The 20978-nt window shown below is 38.8% G+C and overlaps 1 protein-coding gene across 1 annotated transcript; it reads right to left on the reverse strand.

Moving 5' to 3' along the window:
* Nucleotides 1-169: 169 nt before the first annotated feature.
* Nucleotides 170-20618, reverse strand: IFNGR1 (interferon gamma receptor 1). The gene is made up of 7 exons (XM_034418891.3): nucleotides 20379-20618; nucleotides 13541-13655; nucleotides 13199-13365; nucleotides 10814-10959; nucleotides 6436-6607; nucleotides 3060-3172; nucleotides 170-979 (listed from the first exon to the last, which is right to left on the reverse strand). Exons 1-7 carry the CDS (start codon nucleotides 20464-20466, stop codon nucleotides 551-553), a joined length of 1230 nt encoding a protein of 409 aa, XP_034274782.2. The 5' UTR covers nucleotides 20467-20618; the 3' UTR covers nucleotides 170-550.
* Between the last annotated feature and the right edge of the window lie 360 nt (nucleotides 20619-20978).

Genomic DNA, 20978 nt, shown 5'->3' on the forward strand with positions numbered 1-20978 from the left:
CAGTCTCTTCCACTGACCAGTATGGACAGAAGCCTCTTGTCAGTTAACCCCCCTATCTTTAAACATTACCATACTTTTGGCAGGATAAAAGTAATTGCGCTGAGAACAAAGGGCAGAATAGTGCTCTCCAGCCATTCTAGCCCACCAGCACACAATAATCAAGGCAAAAAATTATAGGATTTATATTCTAACATATTTAGAAAATACCAGCTTCTTAACAAAATGATGTCAATGCAGCATCTTGGCATATCATGAAATCATTCTATTAGAATCTTACGAGAATCTATTCAAAATGGAGCGACTACAATAAGACTTATTTTTTTACCAAGTATCTATAGAAGTGTAGCTTCAATTCAGTCCTTTGGCATCTGTAAGTTCTCATCTCAGGTTTGATACCATCAAGCTATATGAATACCCACTCTACTGCAAGGATTAAAGTGCTCACAAGCATGGTTATGGATGCTTCTGATGAAGTTTCCAATAATGCTCTTTCATAGTAAAAATGGCTTTCCCAATTTTTGGAGGGTCATCAGAATTCATCTCTAGAATTTCAGTCAACCCAGTGGGGTTTGTCATACCCAGATGGTTTTAGTGAGCACCTTAGGACACTGGGTTTTGGGTTTAGGGCATCTGCTCTGGGAAGATCCAGATTTTGAAGATCCAGACAGATGTCTTGGCCAGTGATTGATTTAGAGTAATCTGTGATACCGTCTTCATGAATCTGTTCATTTTCAAAGATTTCTACAGCCGTATCTTCTTGGGTGCTTCTTTCTCCTTTCTGGATTCCTTGGGAATCATCGATATCTAGGTCTTTGCTATAATTGGGTTCAGTGATTTTTGCCTTCTCAGCGACTTCTAATTTCTCTGCTGGTTTTTCTTCACACGGTTCCATTGGCTTGTAGGATGTTGATGTAATAATGTCATATTTGCATTCTGACTTACATTCAGGATTACTTACTTGGTTTCTTACCACAGCCACCTTTAAAAAAATGTAACAACAACATCAAGTCAGTCATACATTCCATTTTTTTAGAACTGCAAAAAGGGATGAAATAGAAATTATAGCAGAGGGCTACACCATCTCAAATCTAGCAGGTGAAACTAGGACACAGAGATCCTGATCTATGTTTTTTCTAGTTGAGATTGAACAAATTCCCTCTCCCTCTGTACAATTGGTCCTTGGTTTAGGACTCTTCCTTTAACTATCTTTTAAAGTTACAACAGTGCTGACTTGTGATCAGTTCTCCTACTTACGAATCTGCAGTCACATGATTGCAATCCAAGTGCTTGGCAATGGTTCGCACTTACGACAGTTGCAGTGTCCTGCATTCATGTGATTACCATTTGTGACCTTCCCAAATGGCTTCTGATAAGCAAAGTCAACGGAGAAGCTAGCAAGAGGTTGCAACTCATGGTCTCACTTAACGACTATGGGAAAAAAAGGTTGCAAAAGTCTCTATTGTGATTATAAATCAAGGGTGACCTATACGTCCTGTGGCACTCTTCATGCATCACAGACCTTTCACTGAAAGTCTACTGAATGAATACTGAGCAAAGGGGAACACAGACCAAGTTAACATATGTGACTATATAGTTTTGACATAATCAGCTAACACACTGAGTGGTTAGTGAGTGGTGAATTTAGAGGAAATATCTTTATAATACAACGTGCATTCTAAAGTTATACATTTTATTTGATGATTTACTATTATTTGTGGGTTCTAAAATTCATAAACCTGGTGAGTGAATGTGACCAAAACATCTGTAGTCCATGATTCACAAGTCACTTGGTTTTCAGTTTTAATGGAAATCGATATAAAACTAAGAGGAAAGATCTTGGAAGACCAGCAATTAACATATTACATTAATCCAATCAATATAAACTTTCCACATGAAAACAAAGTAGCAATAATATACCTTTAACACCATATGCCAGGTCCTTGGGAAGAATTCAATAGGTGAATAAAAATAAAAATCCTGTCTAAACAGTTGGCTGATTGTTCAACCAATCATCATCATCATCATCATTATCATCATGCAACAGTTAAATGAACCCAGTAAGGAAGTAAATATAAAGAACTGCACTGAAAGTCACACTCCAAGACTGATGGGAATGCATATACTACTCATGCTGTGCTATTATTGTCAACATTGGTTGCTTTGCTTGAAGGTATTTCTGCATGAATAATACTTAAGGGACAATCTTCTGCTCCTGAATATAGATCATACTAGTTGCTGGATTTGGTTGCAACTAGTATGTAACAAAATTCTGAAATTAACATTGCCCAATAAATATTCCTTCCCTTTTGTTTGATTTTGTCTTATATTTGAATACAAAAACATACTGTCGGATTGTTACACCCTTTCCTGAGAACTCACTCAAGAGCACTACGGAAATAATGGAAAACAACCCCCACAAAACTTAGATTGCCAGAATTACTTGGCAGTTGCCCAGTTATTGTGTTGAAACTACTACAAGCAATTATCAGAAGACCAAATGAATGGTGTCCTTAAGCATCCAAATACACTGGTTTTTAATTTCCACCTTAAGGACAAATAATTTGGTTAAATAAGGGATAACTTGTTTTTAGGACTTCACTATGAACCCTTTTTACTAATGGTTTTCAGATCATATTTCCAATGTTATACTGGCTGAGTAAATATTGAGATTGGTACTAGCCTTCTATGGGCTCATGGGGTAGTGAGGTGCCCTTGATATTTTTCTCCGCAAAGCCAAGCCTCATTTTGGCAGAGTAAGCCTTACTAGAGAGTACTTCTAATGACAGAAACGTCAAACTCACAAACCCACTGTTATGGTCTGTGGGAATGATTTTGGGAGAGGAAGAGCTGCAGGTAGACAATGATCTGATAAATGAAAATTAAGTCTAAAGGAAAAGCAGTGGCAACAGCATCTCGGAAGAAACCTTCCCTAGTTTTTGGGAGAGTAAAAGGGAGGGATAGGTGGGGTACTTTCAGATTTGCAAGATTATGATAAAGTAACCTTGCAATAAACATAATGCTAGTAGCTCAGAAGGAATAAAAATATTGGGATATCTTACCAGAGATTTCGGAAGCGTAATTTTTCTCTCCTGAAATTTTGTAAGGACTACAGTAAGAATGATTACCAAAATAACCAGGGCAACAATTCCAAAAATTATCAATAGTGTAAAGCCTACAAAATTAAAAAAGACACATGTTATTGTATAAAATTAATGCTGAATACATACTACCACCCTATGATGTACATTGTCTATATATCTCAAAGAGACATATAGTTATCCAGCAGTTAACTGGTCCTTCTTTCATAAAGCATAATGAACTCATGCAACTCCCTAAAATCACAAATGTCCACTGTCCAAAAAAGTCCAGTGTATTTAAATGGGTCCAATTATAAAATCATTTTATATTGAGGTAGCTAGCTAGCTTGACATCATAGCAATGGTAGCTTACCTTTCTCCCCATCTTAAATTAGGGTTAGAGAACACCAATAGTTTGAAACATTTCCACGATAATATTTTATACAACTAGGGAAGCTCCAACTTTGGCCAATAGTACAAGTATACAGATATAAATAGTTTCCAGCACAGAGATCATGAGAGAAAAAGCTTCATGGAAAGCAAAGATGACAGAAGCATACAGAAAAGCAAAACAAGTACATAGCACAGCAGAAATAGTATCAGTACCATGTTTTCCCGAAAATAAGAACCTGTCTTATATTTTTTTGAACCCTGAAATAAGTGCTTGGCCTTATTGCCATGCACTCAAAAGCCCGATTGGACTTATTATCAGGGGATGTCTTATTTTGGGGGAAACAGGGTAGAAATATTTCACTTGGCCTTAACCCTTGCATTAGTGCTTGGATGTTAAACTGTGCACAAATGTATACAATTATAAATATTTTGCTTAAAAATGCTACTTAAAAAAAGCTCAGAATAGAATTGCTATAAAACACATTCAAGACTCCCAACATATCTTGACCTTAATATGAGAGACTTATCTCTTCTCTCATTTACTGATTTTAATTAGTTGGCAGGAATTAGGTGTTTCTGAATCTCTACATTGCTTAATGCAACATTAGAAACTTTGTAAATGCCATATTTCCCTGAAAATAAGACCAGGTCTTATATTAATTTTTGCCCCAAAAGACACATTAGGACTTATTTTCCAATTAGGTCTTATTTTCAGGGAAATACGGTACTAAAATGTATCTGTCTAGCTGACAATCTTAACTGGGGTTTATTTTGGGGATGGGGCTTATGTTACAAGCATCCAGAAAAATCATGCTAGGGCTTATTTTCTGGTTGGGTCTTATTTTCAGGGAAACATGGTACAGGTAATACCTGGATTATGAACATCCCTTTAGCGAACATTTGAAGTTATGGGATAAACACCCCCTAGCGTTTACGAACAAGTCCTGAAACTACGAATCTTGCAGCACCATGGCAGTAGTTCGCGCCTTACGAACAACCGCAGAGGTTGTTCTGCAACATTTGTCCTGCACATTGCTGACCAAAATGGAGCTTCAGAGGGGCAGATCTGCCCCTCGATGCTCTGTTTGGGCCTCCAGAGCCCTTGCCTGGCAGGTTGCAGGCCGAAATGGAGCTTTGAAGGGGCGGATGCTCCGTTTAGGCCTACAGAGGCCTTCCCAGCAGGTTTCAGGCTGAAATGGGGCTTCGGAGGGGCATATCCCCCCCTCCGAAGTTCCATTTTGACTTGCCATGTGCTGGGCGAGGCCTCCAGAGGCCCGAGCGGAGTATCGGAGAGGTGGATCAACCACCCCTGAAGCTCCATTTTGGCCTACAATGTGCTGGGTGAGGTCTCCAGAGGTCTGGAGAATGAGAGGAGTGGATGGAGCTCCATTTTGGCCTGCAACATGCCAGGCAAGAGCTCCGGAGGCTCAAACAGAGCTGCAGAAGGGCGCACGTGGCTGAGAGGTGGAGAGAAGACTCTTGCTAGATCTTCACAAGGTAAGTGACCTGGTGCGGCAGGTTGGGTGGGAGGGAGGAAAGCAATTGTGGGGAGCATGAGGTATTTCAGTGGATTGGGGAGACCTTGGCTGGACTTAGGCAAATGGCCTGTTCCATCACTAGGTCCCGCATGGCCTTCCCCACCCTGAAATACCTCATGTGCACTTAACAAGCCTCACATTTGCTTATCGAATGCGTGGGCAAAAGGAGGGAGTAATCTTGTTCAAGGTACGAGATTTACTCCCATGAATTCTTGGGTTAAAATCACATGGGCAGGCTTCATTACATTTGTAACTTGAGGACTACCTGTAATTGCAGCATCAACTACGGATGCACTTTGGTAATAATTCCTGCTATAATTATACCAATAAATCCATAGTATTTCAACATGTTAATGTATCCTTCAAGAGTTTTCAATAAGACTGTGATGCAGTTGTTTTTAAGCTAGAATGCACTATCCATGCATAATTTTTTTCAGCCTAAAATTTTCTGAAACTCTTGGTCCAATAGGCTTAGAAAAATTATAGACATATTTATTTTTAAAAAAGAATCATATTTCCCAGATTTATGAATGAACAGAATTGCCTACATTTGGGACCACTAAAATGGCATTTATTAATTGCAACTTCAACAGTCAGTATGACAAATCATATAACATATTCATTCTTTCGTAAAAAGATATCACTTTAACACCAACTGAGAAAACTAACAATTTGGAAAGGTGCAGAATTTGCATTGTTTGTCAAGAGTTAAAATTTGAATAGCCTTCCTCTCTTTTTTAACAGGCTTTCGATGAACAAAAAATGGGGAAGAGAAAAATATGCTACAATCCAGTTGGAAATGCCACCTAACTTCTCACTGCTCCAAACTATACATTTGGATTCTCTAGCACATACTTTTAAAAGCACAATCCTTTATAAAATTTGGTAGGGAAGAAGCTCCACTGATCACAATGATGCATAATTCAAAGTACACAAAGAGGTTCAACCTAGCCACACACTATATGCAAATTTCAACATTTTAAAATGACACATATTAAATTTATGACCTCATAATAATGGTTCTTTTCTCTCATTACCAGTTGGAATTTATAAGCAAAAAAGAAGAAATCAGAGGAGAGGGAAGGCAAGGAGACAGGAGGGGAGGGGAGGGGAGGGGAAGGGAAGGGAAGGGAAGGGAAGGGAAGGGAAGGGAAGGGAAGGGAAGGGAAGGGAAGGGAAGGGAAGGAAAGGAAAGGAAAGGAAAGGAAAGGAAAGGAAAGGAAAGGAAAGGAAAGGAAAGGAAAGGAAAGGAAAGGAAAGGAAAGAAAGGAAAGGAAAATTCAACTTCTGCTTTTTTGTTCTCTTCTGCCCCTCTGGATTTTTCAATAAATAATACTTTGCAATACACTCAGAGAAAACCTTTCCCCACAGACATATAAAAATGAGATGCTACAATTATCTATTTACTGAAGTTTGAAAATCTTTACCTAGGCGGGACTTGGGAGTTGGTGAGATGCATTTTTCTTCTGATTCTTCACCAACCTTTGTTAGTGACGGTGAAAAAACTTGAGTGGAAATACAGTAAGAGGTATCCAAAGAAACAGACAGAGATACATTGCATGTCTCAAGATAGCAGTCGTCTGCGATAACCTCTTGTCGCTATAAAAAAGTGAAATATATTGCAGTTAGAACTTGTACAAGCCCTATCTGCAAAGAAACCAATTCTTTCTTCAAACCTTTTGAATCTCGTTTTAGTCTAGAATACTCTGCACCATTGCCACCTCAAAAGATTTACTTCCAGAAAACTACCAAACAACCTTTAAAGAGGGCATGGTTTGCAGAACTAGTTCAGAGTTTTTGTTTCGAAACCTGTGAGTTTTGAATTTCATAAGGGTCACATTCAGTCTTGCAAGATTCTGATACTATATCTTTATCATAAAAATAATATTGAACTGCATGATTTTGGTTTCTTAGTGTGGTCTACCTTGAAGGGCTGATAAATGGACACTGGCAGGAGGCATTCTGCCAAAGAAGAGATTATTGATGTCAGGTGTGCTTCCTTCAATATCCAGGAAAGAATGACCCGAGCTCAATATTTTAAAGAGATTAGTACTTTTACTCAATATGAAATGATCGCAACCCAGGTAAAGCTGGAAGTGAGCAAAACGCGCGAAATAGCATCTAGTAAGCTTCTCTCCCCCCCCCCGTGTTCATTGATCATCATCCAATCCAAAGGTCTCCCACAGGTCAGGTGGAATCACGTCTGGCAACGTCATTCATCAGGAATGTAGGGCAGTTGGTCAGCCGGCCCCTTTGGAGATTCAGTTTCGTTTCTTGGAAAGACACCTCCTGCATTGGAAAGACACCTCCTGCAATCTTCCCCCCCTTCCGCCCCTTAACTGGTCCCTCCCCCCATTTCTTATGGCAGCTAAAGCAGGCAAAGCTGAGGCTGACATTCAGCCCCTCTTGCAGAAGAGACGTTATTCCTAGATAAGAGGAAGGAAAGGAGAGAGAGAAACAGAATATATACAAGAATTATGGTTTATCTGGGTATTTGGTATAGAATTGCTGTACTTTCTTGGGAGCTCGGACATCCCGTTTATTTACCCATTCAGCCTGAGACAAAGGGAAATGTTTCCAGGCTATCAGATATTGGACTTTACCATGGTGTTTCCTAGAGTCTAAGATTTCCTTAACTTCGAAATGTTGCTCCCCCTCTATGAGAATGGGAACTGGAGGGGTGCTTTGGTCAGCCCTTAGGAGAGACGAGTGTTCAGGTTTTAATAAACTAACATGAAATACAGGGTGTATACGTCTCAACGTTTTTGGTAAGTCCAACTCAACTGTTACTGGATTAATCAGTCTAATCACACGAAATGGTCCCACATATTTAGGGCCCAGCTTTTTTGACTTCTGGGTAGTCTGTAAGTATTTAGTAGACAAGTAGACTTTATCGCCCACTTTATAGATGTGAGCTGGGGACCTTTTCTTATCGGCTTGCGCCTTATGGACCCGGTGTGCCTCATCTAATGCCTTCCGAGTTACTGCCCATGTGCTCTTTAATTGTTCAATCCAATCCATCAAGGAAAGATTCTGGGGATCATCTTGTGGTAGCTCGGGAATGGGTATGAAATCTTGGCCCGATGCGACCTTAAAAGGAGTGAAACCGGTGCTACTGTGTATGGAATTATTATATGCCACTTCTGCAAATGGCAACAAGTCTACCCAATTGTCTTGCTGGTAATTTACGTAACACCTCAGGTATTGTTCTAGAACCCCATTGGTTCTTTCACAGGCCCCATTTGTTTGAGGGTGGTGACTGGAACTCAGCCCCTGGGCGGAGCCTATCAACTTCAAAAACTCCTTCCAGAAACTGGAAGTAAACTGCACACCCCTGTCAGAAATTATTCTTTTTGGAGCTCCATGTAGTCGGTAAATCTGCCGAATAAATAGTTTTGCAAAGGTTTTTGCTGAAGGGATCTTTGAGCAAGGGATGAAATGTACTTGTTTGGAAAACAAATCTGTTACTACCCAAATGACAGTGCAGCCTTCACTCTCTGGTAGGTCCACAATAAAATCCATAGATATTTCTTTCCATGGGGCATTCGGTCTAGCCACACCTTGAAGTAATCCAGGGGTTTTTCCTGGAGGTCTTTTAGCTGAGGCACATACTGGACAGCTAGCCACATATGCCTCTATGTCCTTTTTGAGTGCAGGCCACCAAAATTGCCTCTTAACAAGATGTAGAGTCTTAACAAATGCAAAGTGTCCTGCGGCCTTGGCATCATGGGCATATTTCTTTTCTTTTTTTTTTAATTGCAAAAGTTTTACAATTACATTTTCACCCCATTTCCCCCCCCATCCCATCCCAGCCCCCACACCCCACCCTAACCCCCCCAAGCCCCCCCTAACCCTCCCCCCGACTTCCACAAAATATAATCCCATCAAAATCCCCTTTTTATAAAACTTGAACCCCTCAGACCCCCTTAAAAAATTTTTTATCTTCACAGTTTTCATACATTTCTATTTTTATATAGTACTTTCAATGAAAAACTATTTGGTACTTTCTGACTTGATATTTGTTCTGCACATAATCTATCCATTTTTTCCATTCCCATTCATAAGTCTCTTGTGAGCAATCTTTTAAATATGCTGAAATCTTCGCCATCTCGGCAAAACTGGCCATCTTCAAAGTCCATTCTTCGATAGTGGGTAAAGCTTCATTTTTCCAATATTTACCTATCAATAATCTCGCTGCAGTTATCATGTACAATATCAACTTAATTTCATCCTGTGTAAAACCCTTTACTATACCCAATAAAAACAATTGTGGAGAAAATGGATTTTTTTTCTTCAAAATATTCTGCATAACCCACCACATTTTTATCCAAAAAGCCTTAACTTTCTTACAATTCCACCAAACATGATAATATGTAGCATCTAAACAATCACATCTCCAACATTTTGGCTGAACATTAGGATACATACAGGATAATTTCTTGGGATCTAAATGCCATCTGTAAAACATCTTATAAAAATTTTCCCTCAAATTCTGCGATTGCGTAAATTTAACATTCTGAACCCATATTTTCTCCCATGTTTCCAACATTACTGGTTCTGCAAAATTCTGTGCCCATTTAATCATGCAATCTTTAACCAATTCAGTTTCTGAGTCCCTTTCTAACAAAACATTATATAGCCTTTTGATATGCATTGGACCTTTCTCTTTTATATGTCTAACCAACTCTTCCTCATGCAACATAATACCAGTTTTTTGGTCCTCTTTCCATCTCAGTTGAAGTTGACTGTATTGTAACCAGGTTAAGTTAATCCCTTCACCCAACAGTGTCTCTAATGTCTTCAGTTGCCATCTGCCCACATCTGTAAAAAGAACCTCTTTATATAAAAACCCCCCGAGTGACATTATATTTGTATTCCAAATAATATGACCAAGATCCAACCACAACGGTATTTTATAATCCCATTTGATTCGGTGCTTCTTCCATACTCTCATCAGAGAATCTCTAAGTATATGACTTTTAAATACTTTATCCACTTTGTTTTCATAAAACAAGTAAGCGTGCCAACCAAATTCGAGATCAAAACTTTCTATATTCAATATTCAATATTCCAGTCTTTTTCCTTCCAAACCAATCGCTTGCTTGAGTCAAAGCTGCTGCTTCATAATATAACTGTAGGTTTGGAAGTTTGAGACCTCCCCTTTCCGGAACATCTTGCATAATTTTCAATTTAACTCTCGGTTTTTTCTCGTTCCAGACAAACTTATTCACTCCAGTTTGCCACTCTTTCAGTTGTTTATCACTTTTAAGCACCGGAATCATTTGGAACAAGACAAGAAATCTTGGCAAAATGTTCATCTTCACTGCTGCTATTCTTCCAAGTAAAGAAAGCTGCAGTTTTTTCCATGTCTCCATATCTTTTTGTACCTCTCGCCACAACACCTCATAATTATTTTGAATCAGTTTCATATTAGATTCTGCCACCTGAACTCCTAGGTATTTAACCTTTGAAATCAAAGGGGCCGGGTCAGCCGGCCCCTTTGGAGATTCAGTTTCGTTTCTTGGAAAGACACTTCCTGCATTGGAAAGACACCTCCTGCAATCTTCCCCCCCCTTTCCCCCCTTAACTGGTCCCTCCCCCTGTTTCTTATGGCAGCTGAAGCAGGCAAAGCTGAGGCTGACAATTGGTGACATACTGCCTCATCTGCCATTCTCTACTCTGCTACCACCAATGTCAGAGATAGCAGGAGCAGCCACCACTAAGTTCACAAGGTTTAACAACTTTTTTGAATACAGCATCTAAGGCACAAATATTATGAAGAAAAACTAGAGACATAAAATATACCTCTTTTGGGTTTCCAGTTTTCCAAATGAACAATTTGTAGGTGTATTCCTCAATCAGTCCATCATATGGAAATAAGGGTGGTTCAATGTTGACTACTATGTCCTGATTATCAATGGAAAGATTGAACTTCGGAGGTCCTATTTGGCCTGAAAGAGTTGCAAACTTTTCTATTAGTATCAAATTTTTGACAACACAACACAACACAACACAACACAACACAACACAACACAACATTCTAATAAAATGCTTATTTATACAAGAAATAGAATGCAATGATGTAAGTCACTTTCTGGGAACAATAGGTAGGAAATGCAATCAAGAGACCACTTTTACAAACTTGATGAATACGTCCAAACTCAAAATCTCGTCTGCCTTATGAAAACTTGGAGAGTGCAAGAATGTTTTTGGGATAGCATGCTTCTGATCATTCCAGTTAATCCCACGGTGATGCTGTCTGTACCCCATCTTGGAGTAAAGTAAAAGTAACAAAGCGAGGAGGAGCCAATGTGCACCCCTTTCTCAGGAGAAGAGAACTAGCCCGACTTGAAGGACTGTGGGGTCATTGGTGCCCTTTGAGTTTGGTTGTTTTCTTGCAAACATTTCATTACCAAACTAGGTGGTATCAAGACAGCACCAAGAACCCCACAGGTCAATTCTGAGCTACAAATATTCTTTTCTATTGCGCCTTAAAGGAGCTACATAGCCACTATTTCTTACTGAAAGAGGAAAGTGACTCTGTTCCCACAACTACAGAAGATGTAGGAAATATATTAGTTTTGGCCTAAATAGAATTTCTTCTTAACTCCTAAGGTCAAATCCATAGAAACGTCTTGCCCTAGATTAAGGATGCTACCACCTGTAATTCACAATCCACCTGAGGCTGTCTGAAGATAGCTTTGGGTGCTCCCTTTAGGAAGTGATGTTTTCTTTTTTAACTCACATCCAGATGCTGCAGGTGAGCAATATAGGGCATAATAAAGGGTGGGGGAAGAATTTGGCAATGGCTTACAACCTGAACATTAAAAAAAGACTTGATTTTGACTGCTTCAGAGCAAGCTATCACAAAACATAAAGATACGTGAAAGAATAACTTTGACAAAAGAAAGTAATAGTAATAATTAAGTAATAAATAAATAAGTAAGTAATAAATAGTAATTTGGGTGCAATACCAAAGCAACTAGAGTACCATTTGAATACTATCAGTATTGATAAAATAACCATAAATCAATTACAAAAGGAAGCTCATAAATCAATTGCAAAAGGAAATTTGATGGTGTTAAAGTATTGTCACAGGATATAAGCTTTTTCAAGTAAAGCTGCCTTTTGCAATTGATTTATGGTGATTTTGTCAATACTGATGGTATTCAAATGATACTCCAGTTGCCTTGGTATTGCACCCAAGGTGCCTATTACTATGGCTGTCTAGCCTATGAAAGAGGATTTACAGGAAACATGATAACAGTCTTCCAGGACATGTCAGGCTATCATAGAGAAGAGGGAACTGATTTATTCTCCAAAGCACTAAAGGGAGGGACAAGAAGTAATGGGAAAAGCTTGTAAAAGAGAGATCCAATCTAGGAGAAATTTTCTGACAGTGAGAACAATTAATCAATGTATTCCACTGATTGATTGTTCTCACTGTCACAAAATTTTCTCCTAGCTTGTCTCCTGGAGTTGTGGTGCTCCATCACTGGAGGTTTTCAGAAAAAGACTAGACAACCATTTGACGGAGATGATATAAGGTCTCCTGCCTTGAGCAAGGGATTAGACTTAAACATTTCTGAAGTTCCTTCCAACCCTATGATTATATGTTCTAAACAATATCTGTCTATCCCAGGGAAGGATTTGATAGGTGGACAAAAATGCCAAATGCAGTCTAAACATCTGGCTGACTATATGATGAACCATAATGATCATGTTGAAGAGAACAGAGAAGATGGACTGAAATTACATGTCAGTGCTAGCAATCTCTTGGCCCCAGATGCTCCTGCCAGTTACGGCTGGAACTTCTTCTATCTAGAACCCTCAGAACATAGGTATCATATCATAGGAGGAGACATGTGATGAACTGTGCATCACGATTTATCTCTCACATAAGGACAGAGATTGTGCTGTGGTGTCAAGACCCATGTTTCATCATTCTGGCATCATCTTGATTGGCAATCTGGTAATGAGCTTTGCTATCCTACCAACATGACTGGAAGATACCATGTTGACAAAGGCTTTTAAAAATTTGTAATATGTTAATGAGATCTTCACATTTGGTGTGAAAAACCAGTTGCTGGTTTTTATAAAGTATAGAGACAACAAAAACAGTTTAATATTTAACTTCTAAAAACTGGTAAATCCTTTTTATCTAAGCCTTATATATGAATGTTCACTTACCATCCCTGAGAACATCAAATTTTTGTTCAATATACTTAGATTGGTGTTTTCCAGAAAGAGCTTTCACTCCTACCCAGAAAGTTTCACAGTTATCAATCTTGTTGGTAAGATCACAATAGTATTGCGTTATGTTTATGCAAGTATTAACTTCCTTAACAGCACCAGTGCTACCGAAAATGGGAGGAAAAAAAAAGTCAGTTTATAGTCAAACTATTTTAAAAAAGTAACAAGAAAATCTGTGACTGTTGGTTCTGCTGATTTACTGGACAACAAAATCAGTGACAAAAACTGAGGAAAGCATTATAAAACTAAATGCAAAATTCTAAATCAAAATAGTCTTACCTATAGCACGTGATCTGCACCGTAAACAGAGGTTTTAAGGATGGACTTTCATAATCCCAATATACAGAGATATTGTCATTATATGATATTACAATAACATTGTTTGGAGGAGGAACTAAAAAAAAATAATAATACAGATTTTAGTGAAGTCTTAAAACGGTTATAAAGATGCTATCAGTATCTATCTTCTTTTACTGGGCAAGATTTTGAGATTCATCCTAGAAGAAACAGATGGTCTAAACTCCTTTCAGGCAGGAATTAGGCCCAAATGTAGGACAGAAACATGTAGGACCTTGATTAATAACCTCTGCTGGGCCCTGGATATCTTAGCAGTGTTTGATACTGCAGACCCTGGCTGTGGAGTTTGGGACCACTACAATATAATAATTCTGCTCTTTCCACAGCATAACGGCATCAGTCAATATGAGCATGTCGGGAAAGAAATGTCAAGCTCATAGTTCTTTCAGTGACAAAGCTCTCATATAAATAGATAACCGCAAGAGGTTATTTATTACTTTGGTGAAGCACCATCAGTATTGCTAATAATGCTCAACTATATGTCACCGTTTCAGGCCAGATCACATCAAACATACTGTAGTGGTTTTGACCCAGTAGCTTGAGGCTTGTGAGGGATTGTATGGGTTCAAACATGAGCAGATTGAACAGGCATCATCCTGATTTGCAGGCTGACTCCGGATGAGGGTTTTATTCCCTTTGAAGGAACACATTTTGAGGAACTGGGATGCCCTTGCAAAACTGACTCACACGCTTTTTGTCCCAAAGTTAAGACTACTGCAATGTGCTCTAAAATTGCCTTTGAAGGTGACTTGGCAGCTGCAGTTGGTTCAAAATGCATGCTTTGGCTATTAATGAGAGGAGTCGGTTCACCTAATACACCTACACTGAACTTCCTGCACTATTGACTATTAATCTTCCATAGTCAATTCAAGGAATTGATTTCCAACGTTAACGTTCTATATGGCTTAGTATCCATTTACTTACTTAACTTAAATAGAAATACAGTCCATTTACTTCACCTGTTTCAAAGTGGGGTGATACGAAAACACCGTTACAAATAAATAAATAAATAAGTTGCAAAAGGTTAGTTGTATGTGCAGAAGTACTTATTACTGCAGCTTCCCATCTAATTGGAAGATACATGATTCTGAATTCCAAAGTCAGTTCTCTGATTAACAGAACTCTGCAGCATGAAGGGAACATGGCCATCTCAAGTGGCCAATGCGCTCACTGGGTGGGAACTAAGAAAGGAACTCTCCAAATTTCTGTTTGATACTAAAGAGAAACTTCCTCTTGTATTGGAATCCACAAGTTATGTTTTTACTCATGTTGTGCAATGAAGTTGCCACTCTCCATGCTTTTTTGTTCAACACACACACACACACACACACACACTGCTTTTCAGTTAGCAAACATCTTCACAAATGGATCTAGAAGAAAACTGTCCAGATTGAGCTTCTCCCACTGAAATGTATTTTGAAAATGCTACCTTGTATTCTATTTTAGGCATGCATAAGATAAAATACATCTAAAATATCCTAACTCTGCAGAACAGTGTTTGGGGATGTGCTATCCAATAGTTTATTTTTCATGGTTGTAAACAAGAAGTCTTCTTTCTGCTTGTTGTTTTCAGGAGAGGAGAACCTGCAGTCCTTCAGGTACTGCTGAACTACAACATTAGTGTTCCTCACTGTTAGCAGTGCTAACCAGTGTTGCTAAGAGCTGTCATTCAATAACAGCCTGCAGTTTCCTCATTTTTGAGACAAAGGAAAAAAGGGGGAGGGTGGAAGAGAAAAATAATTAGAGCAAGGCGAAATTTGTGCATAGCAAATATTATATTTCATAAAATATCAAGACTCCCTTTTTAAGAGATTTCCAGAACTGACATTAAAAAAGGGACTGGTATTCTTATCCCACCAGTATTTAACAGAAATATGTCTAACAATGCCAAAGCTCTATGTTTAAGAAAAGATGTTCTTGATTAATACGATCATTTTAGCATTTAATTCACTTTGATGTTGTAACCTTCTGCTCCCCATTCTTCAAAATAGCATCAACATGTCTGAATTATTCATCATGGTACGTGTTACTGGAAGTTGGGGAGTGATCTCACTTTCAGCAGAACAGCCTACATGCCTTGTTAATTAATACCTGGATATTTTAATGAGTACCACAGAACTGCTAAAATAGATAAGAATATCTATGTGTAGAAAGTGTTTCATTAGAATTCCAATCTGATAGCTGAGTGCTTCCAAGTCTGTCTCTTCTACTACCATTTAGCCTGGGCAGAAATCTTATTTGGAAAACAAATTGGAAAAAAACCTGTGGCAAGAAAGAGATTAAACTCATTGTCCTGGCCCAGACAATATTAACTAATTTTTATGGAGAAGAAGCCATACAAATTTTGTACCCTAGCCTGCAAAATCTGCAATGAACAAGATGTATTTTGCTCTTACAGTCTGGTTCTTCAATTGCACATTGAACGTGGGTAGGCCTCCTAGATGCAGAAAATCACCTGATAGGGACAAAATGAAATGCCATTTGGGGAAAAAAATGCCACTTAAAAAAATTATGATTGTTCTGAAGGCAGGTTTCAGTAATTATGCTCACCATGGTGAGGACTGCATTCCTTGAAATTGCTGAGGCCAGCAGTTACTACTCTACATTTTTGCAACTATCTTCAACTTCTTCAAAAGTTCAAACTGGGGTTTTGTTTGGCTGCTGCGTTGCTGAGATATTGAAAGATACCAACAAACACCTAACTATTTTGCTTTGAAGCAGGAGAAGCAAAGAGAGGAGAGCTGCACACTGTTTGCTGAACATGTCTGCTCTAGGCAATAAGACCATGCATTATTAACATCATTAGAGAGCCTGCTTGTATAGAATAAGCTTACCTCCTTTGGGTGACCACCATTATAACCAGGGCCCAGATGACCTGTGCTAGTTAGTTAACTGGTAGTGACCTATCACAGTCACTTATCACTAGCCCTCCCTTTTTAAATTCTTCCTCCAATTTGCTCTAACTGAATCACAGGTAATGCTCGACATACAAACATTCATTTAGTGACTGTTCAAACTTACAATGGCATAGAAAAAAGTGACTTATGACTTTTTTCCACTTATGACCATTGCAGCATCCCCATGGTCCAAATTTGGATGCTTAACAATTGGCATATATTTATGATGTTGCAGTGTCCCATGGTCACGGTCAACCTTTTACAACCTTCTGACAAACAAAAGTCAATGGAGAAACCAGATTCACTTAAACAACTGTGTTACTAACTTAACCTCTGCAGTGATTCGCTTAACAACTGTGGCAAGAAAAGCCATAAAATGGGGCAAAATCCGCTTAACAACTGTCTTGCTTAGCAACAGAAATTTTGGGTTCAAATGAAGTCGTACATCAAGGATTACCTGTATGTCATTCAGGGATGACAAACTGTCCAGAGTTTGTCTGTATAAAATAAAACAGAGACAGAAATACAATCCAGATATCTGTAAATGGAATTCCCTTAAACCATTTCTTTCTATGAAGACAACTATACTACTGAAATGCACTCAGTTGTACTGTAGACAGCGAAATGTCTACTGAAATGCACACAGTTGCAGACAAATCCACCTCAGCATTAACACAAAGTCATCTTGCCTCCATTTACAGAGTGTCATCAAACAGGGAGGCTGTTTCCAACTTTCTGTGTTTCCAACTTTCTGTGTTTCCAAGATCACTGACAAGATTTATGCTGGGACTTTTGTAATTAATGTCTTAGAACAAGCCAGGCTCTTAAGCATGATTCTCATTCCTGTGGCTACACTCAGCATGACAAGCTCATTGAAAGGAAAGCAGGAATTACTGAAAACTTACTTAACTTCAGAAACGCCTTATTTATAGCAACAAGAAGCTGCTTGCTGGCAAATAATAAACAGCCACCCTGCACAGAGAAATAATTTTAACTGTTCTTTACTTCCTTATTTGAAGGAAAAAATCCACCAACACTGCTATAGTATGTTGAAGGAGAAATGGCTATATCCCACCTTAACCATGAAAGCCATCTGGGTGAGTGTGAGCCAGACTCTCTCAGACCAACCCACCTGGCAGGATTGTTGTTCTGAGGAAAAGAGGAAGGAGGAAGGTATGTTAAATAGGTTCGTCACCTTGAATTATTTGTAAAAATACTAAAAGTGGGATACAAATAAATAAATTGGCAAAATGCTTCACTCAGGAATATCTTATAAAAGCAGTATCTTTCAAATATTTTTTTTAAAAAAACAAATGAACAGTTAAAAGTTTTCAACAAGTTATGTTGAAAGCATATGCCACTGGAGAAGCTAGCAAAAATGTTCAAAGATAAATCAGCGAAATGTTGGAAATGTCACCAACTACCAGGATCTTATTATCATATGTGGTGAACATGCTCTGAAGCAAAAAAATATTGGAATAAAATTAAAATCTGGCTGGAAGAAATGATACAAATACGTACTGAATTCAAACCAGAGTTGTTTCTCTTGGGTATCCTACCTGACAAAATTAAAAAGGAATATATTTATTGGATTATACATGTAATAACAGCTGCAAGAATTGTCTATGCTCAAAATTGGAAATTAGAGAAAATACCTTCGGAAGATGAAGTAATAAGAAAGATCTTAGACTGCGCTGAAATGAATTGATTAACTTTATTGATTAAAAATAGGGAAGAATCAGAATACTTTAAAATTTGGAATTATTTTTATCCTTGGTTGCAAAAGAGATATAAATGATTAATTTTATAAATATGTATAAATAACCTGATAGTAAGAATATGATTATACTAATGAATTTGTACAGTGGTTTTGAAGACGACTAAGACAGAAGAAACTGTTGGAACAAGAAGAATAAAATGAACTGAAGAATTCAACACCGAGATGTCACAGGGGAGGACTGATTGATGGTTTAAATGTTTGTTTTTTAAAAAATAATAAAAAACTTTATAAAAAAAAGTTGAAAAAAAATCTAAAAGTTCCTATGCATCTTATTGGGTGAAAAAAAAAATCTAAAACCTAAAAGAGCATTTCTTGCAGCCTTCCCCAGCCTAATGCTTTTTCTTGAACTGGTTTTGAACTCCCAAAGACCCCAGCCATCAAGCTGGAAAAATGGCTCTATTTTACTGATAAGTCCCTCTTTAGTGACAATTCTATTTTGCATGTTAAGGCTTCTCACGAGTGCTCTAGCAGCCTTCCCACCAGTTGCCATTGCCAAACAACAACAACAAAAAAACCACATGACAATTACTGAAAATACTTTCCACTACAGTTCCACTTTGATACAATAAGCATCATTTTTTTTTCTGTAAAAATAATTTTATATAGGATCATTTTAATATCTGGCTAACTTCACATTTACTTAACAACATCAAATAAAAGCACCTTATAACAGTAGCAGTACCAGCTGGGCAGAAATATAGGTGGATGCCAAGATTGTGAACATACCAGGATCATTCTGTCTACTCCTGATCAATCAACTTTTATTCCTGCTCAAAGTTGAACCTAGTAAAAAGATATCGTAAAGCTGAGCACAACTCATGGTAACTTTTACTGTAGATGTGTCCGTGTTGTTTTCTTCACAACACTATGCAGTAACACTATGATTTGCTCTTGTTTTCTTCCAAGATTTTTTAAAAAATTTCTTTGTATAATCTACAGCCTTGGGATATTCCGTAGCCTTCCATTTAAGTATGAACCACAACAAAAGTCTCTTTATCTTTTTAAAAACCGAATTAAGATCAACCATGACAAATATGTAAGTGACGTTTTGGTGAACTATGATTCATCTTCACTCTAGTACAGATCTGAGAAATGGCAAGACAAGGGTGATGCCAACCTAACACCAGGATATGTTCGGATAATTCAACCTGGCATGAATAAAACAATGCCCCACTATGGTTTATTCACTGTCTCCTATATGTGTTAACAGCCACTATGTGTGTTAGGAAAACCTGGATTATTTAAACTAGTGTTTGAAGTCTGGAGGATGTATGTGGATATTACTCATGATGTCATAGTTATGGTTTTTAAAATGATTTATTAATATTGTATATATACTTGACTGTACTCTGAGTTTTTGTAAGCCTCTCAGTTTTGGCTTTTTGATTCACATTCGTAAATAAACAATAAACAGGAGCCAAAAAGAAAATGGAATTAACCCATGAGTTTGATCATGTTTTAGTAGGGGTTAAAAAACACCAAGAGGAAAACTGGGAGGAAATCATCCCTCAATGCTGGTCCCTTACTGCAGGAAGAAGCCAAGGAAAATAAACAAAAGCTAAAGTAAACTCCCAAGGGAAAACCGAAATAACAGTTTTTTTTTTAAGAACTGGAGAACAAGACCTCGCTCCTCGAAAACCAAAGAAAAGGGGGGTTTCTAAACAGTGGGTGCAGCCTCTTTTTGTCGATGTTGTTCTTCTGAACGCGTCGATTAGATCCAGAATCTCAAATAGAGATTACATTCCCCTCCTCCCCACCAGGGACTCTTGGTAAGGCTGTATTTTCCCACGAAGGACGGCGGGGGGGAGGTGGAAGTAGACAGAAAAAGAGCGAATGACCGGAAAGAAACCCGAATGGGTTCTAAGCTAGAACCCAGACACGGACCGGACCAACTAGATCTTAATATAGGCTTCTTCTGGCGGGGGGAATCTTTCTCCCCCACCCCTTCTCCGTCTCTCCCGAGGGCCACCAAGGCCATATTTAGCTGACATTCCCCTTCCTTCCTCCCCTTGTAGGAAACGAAGCGCAGGCGTCAACCCTGCCCGCTTTCACCTCCTAGTGTAACTCTTGATCTCCGCCTTACCTTCCGTCTGCGGTTCCCGGGTGTTAAACCCGCTGCAATGGCTCCAGCCTAAAAGCGGCAGGACGAGGCAGGGCCACACGATCCTCATTTTCCTGCACGTCTGGCTCGGGGCGCGCCCCTCTTTCGGTCGAAGAGCAGGGGGAGGCAGCCTCCCGCGCTTCCGCAATCAGAACCGCGGCCTGGAGCTGCTTCCCCAGCCTTAGACGAGCTCCACCTAGCTGGCGCCTTCCAAGAAGGGGTGGGGCAATTGCTGGACTTTTTGCCAGAGAATGCCCGCTAATTGGAACCGGCTACGGGAAAAGGGAGGAGCGGGAGGGTGGAATTTGACTTGTAATTTATTGGTCGGGGGAATAAAAGGGTTGTAAGCTACTTTTTCTGTTTGGGGTTCTTAGGGGTAAAAGTTTTGTAAGTTGGGCCTAGATATTGCCCGCTTTGAGTTTTCTTATTTTAACTACGTTTCAAAGGCAGCCTTTTTTTTTTTTTTTTGGAGGAAAAGCCTTTATCCGCACCGGGCCCGGGGTCGTTGTTCCGTGTCCATCCCCCCCCAAATGCCCCTTTTTCGTTACCATATCTGGGGTTGCAAAAAAAAAAAAAAAAAAA

This window comes from Pantherophis guttatus, chromosome 1 (assembly GCF_059756535.1).
Source record: "Pantherophis guttatus breed Tessera chromosome 1, ASM5975653v1, whole genome shotgun sequence".
NCBI lineage: Eukaryota > Metazoa > Chordata > Lepidosauria > Squamata > Colubridae > Pantherophis > Pantherophis guttatus.

Coding starts and splice junctions, on each gene's coding strand:
- IFNGR1 (XM_034418891.3), bottom strand. CDS start 20,466: ATGAGGATCGTGTGGCCCTGCCTCGTCCTGCCGCTTTTAGGCTGGAGC. Junction 13,656..20,378: donor CCGGGAACCGCAGACGGAAG/GTAAGGCGGAGA, acceptor ATTTTTTTTTAG/TTCCTCCTCCAAACAATGTT. Junction 10,960..13,198: donor ATTTGATGTTCTCAGGGATG/GTAAGTGAACAT, acceptor CAACTCTTTCAG/GCCAAATAGGACCTCCGAAG.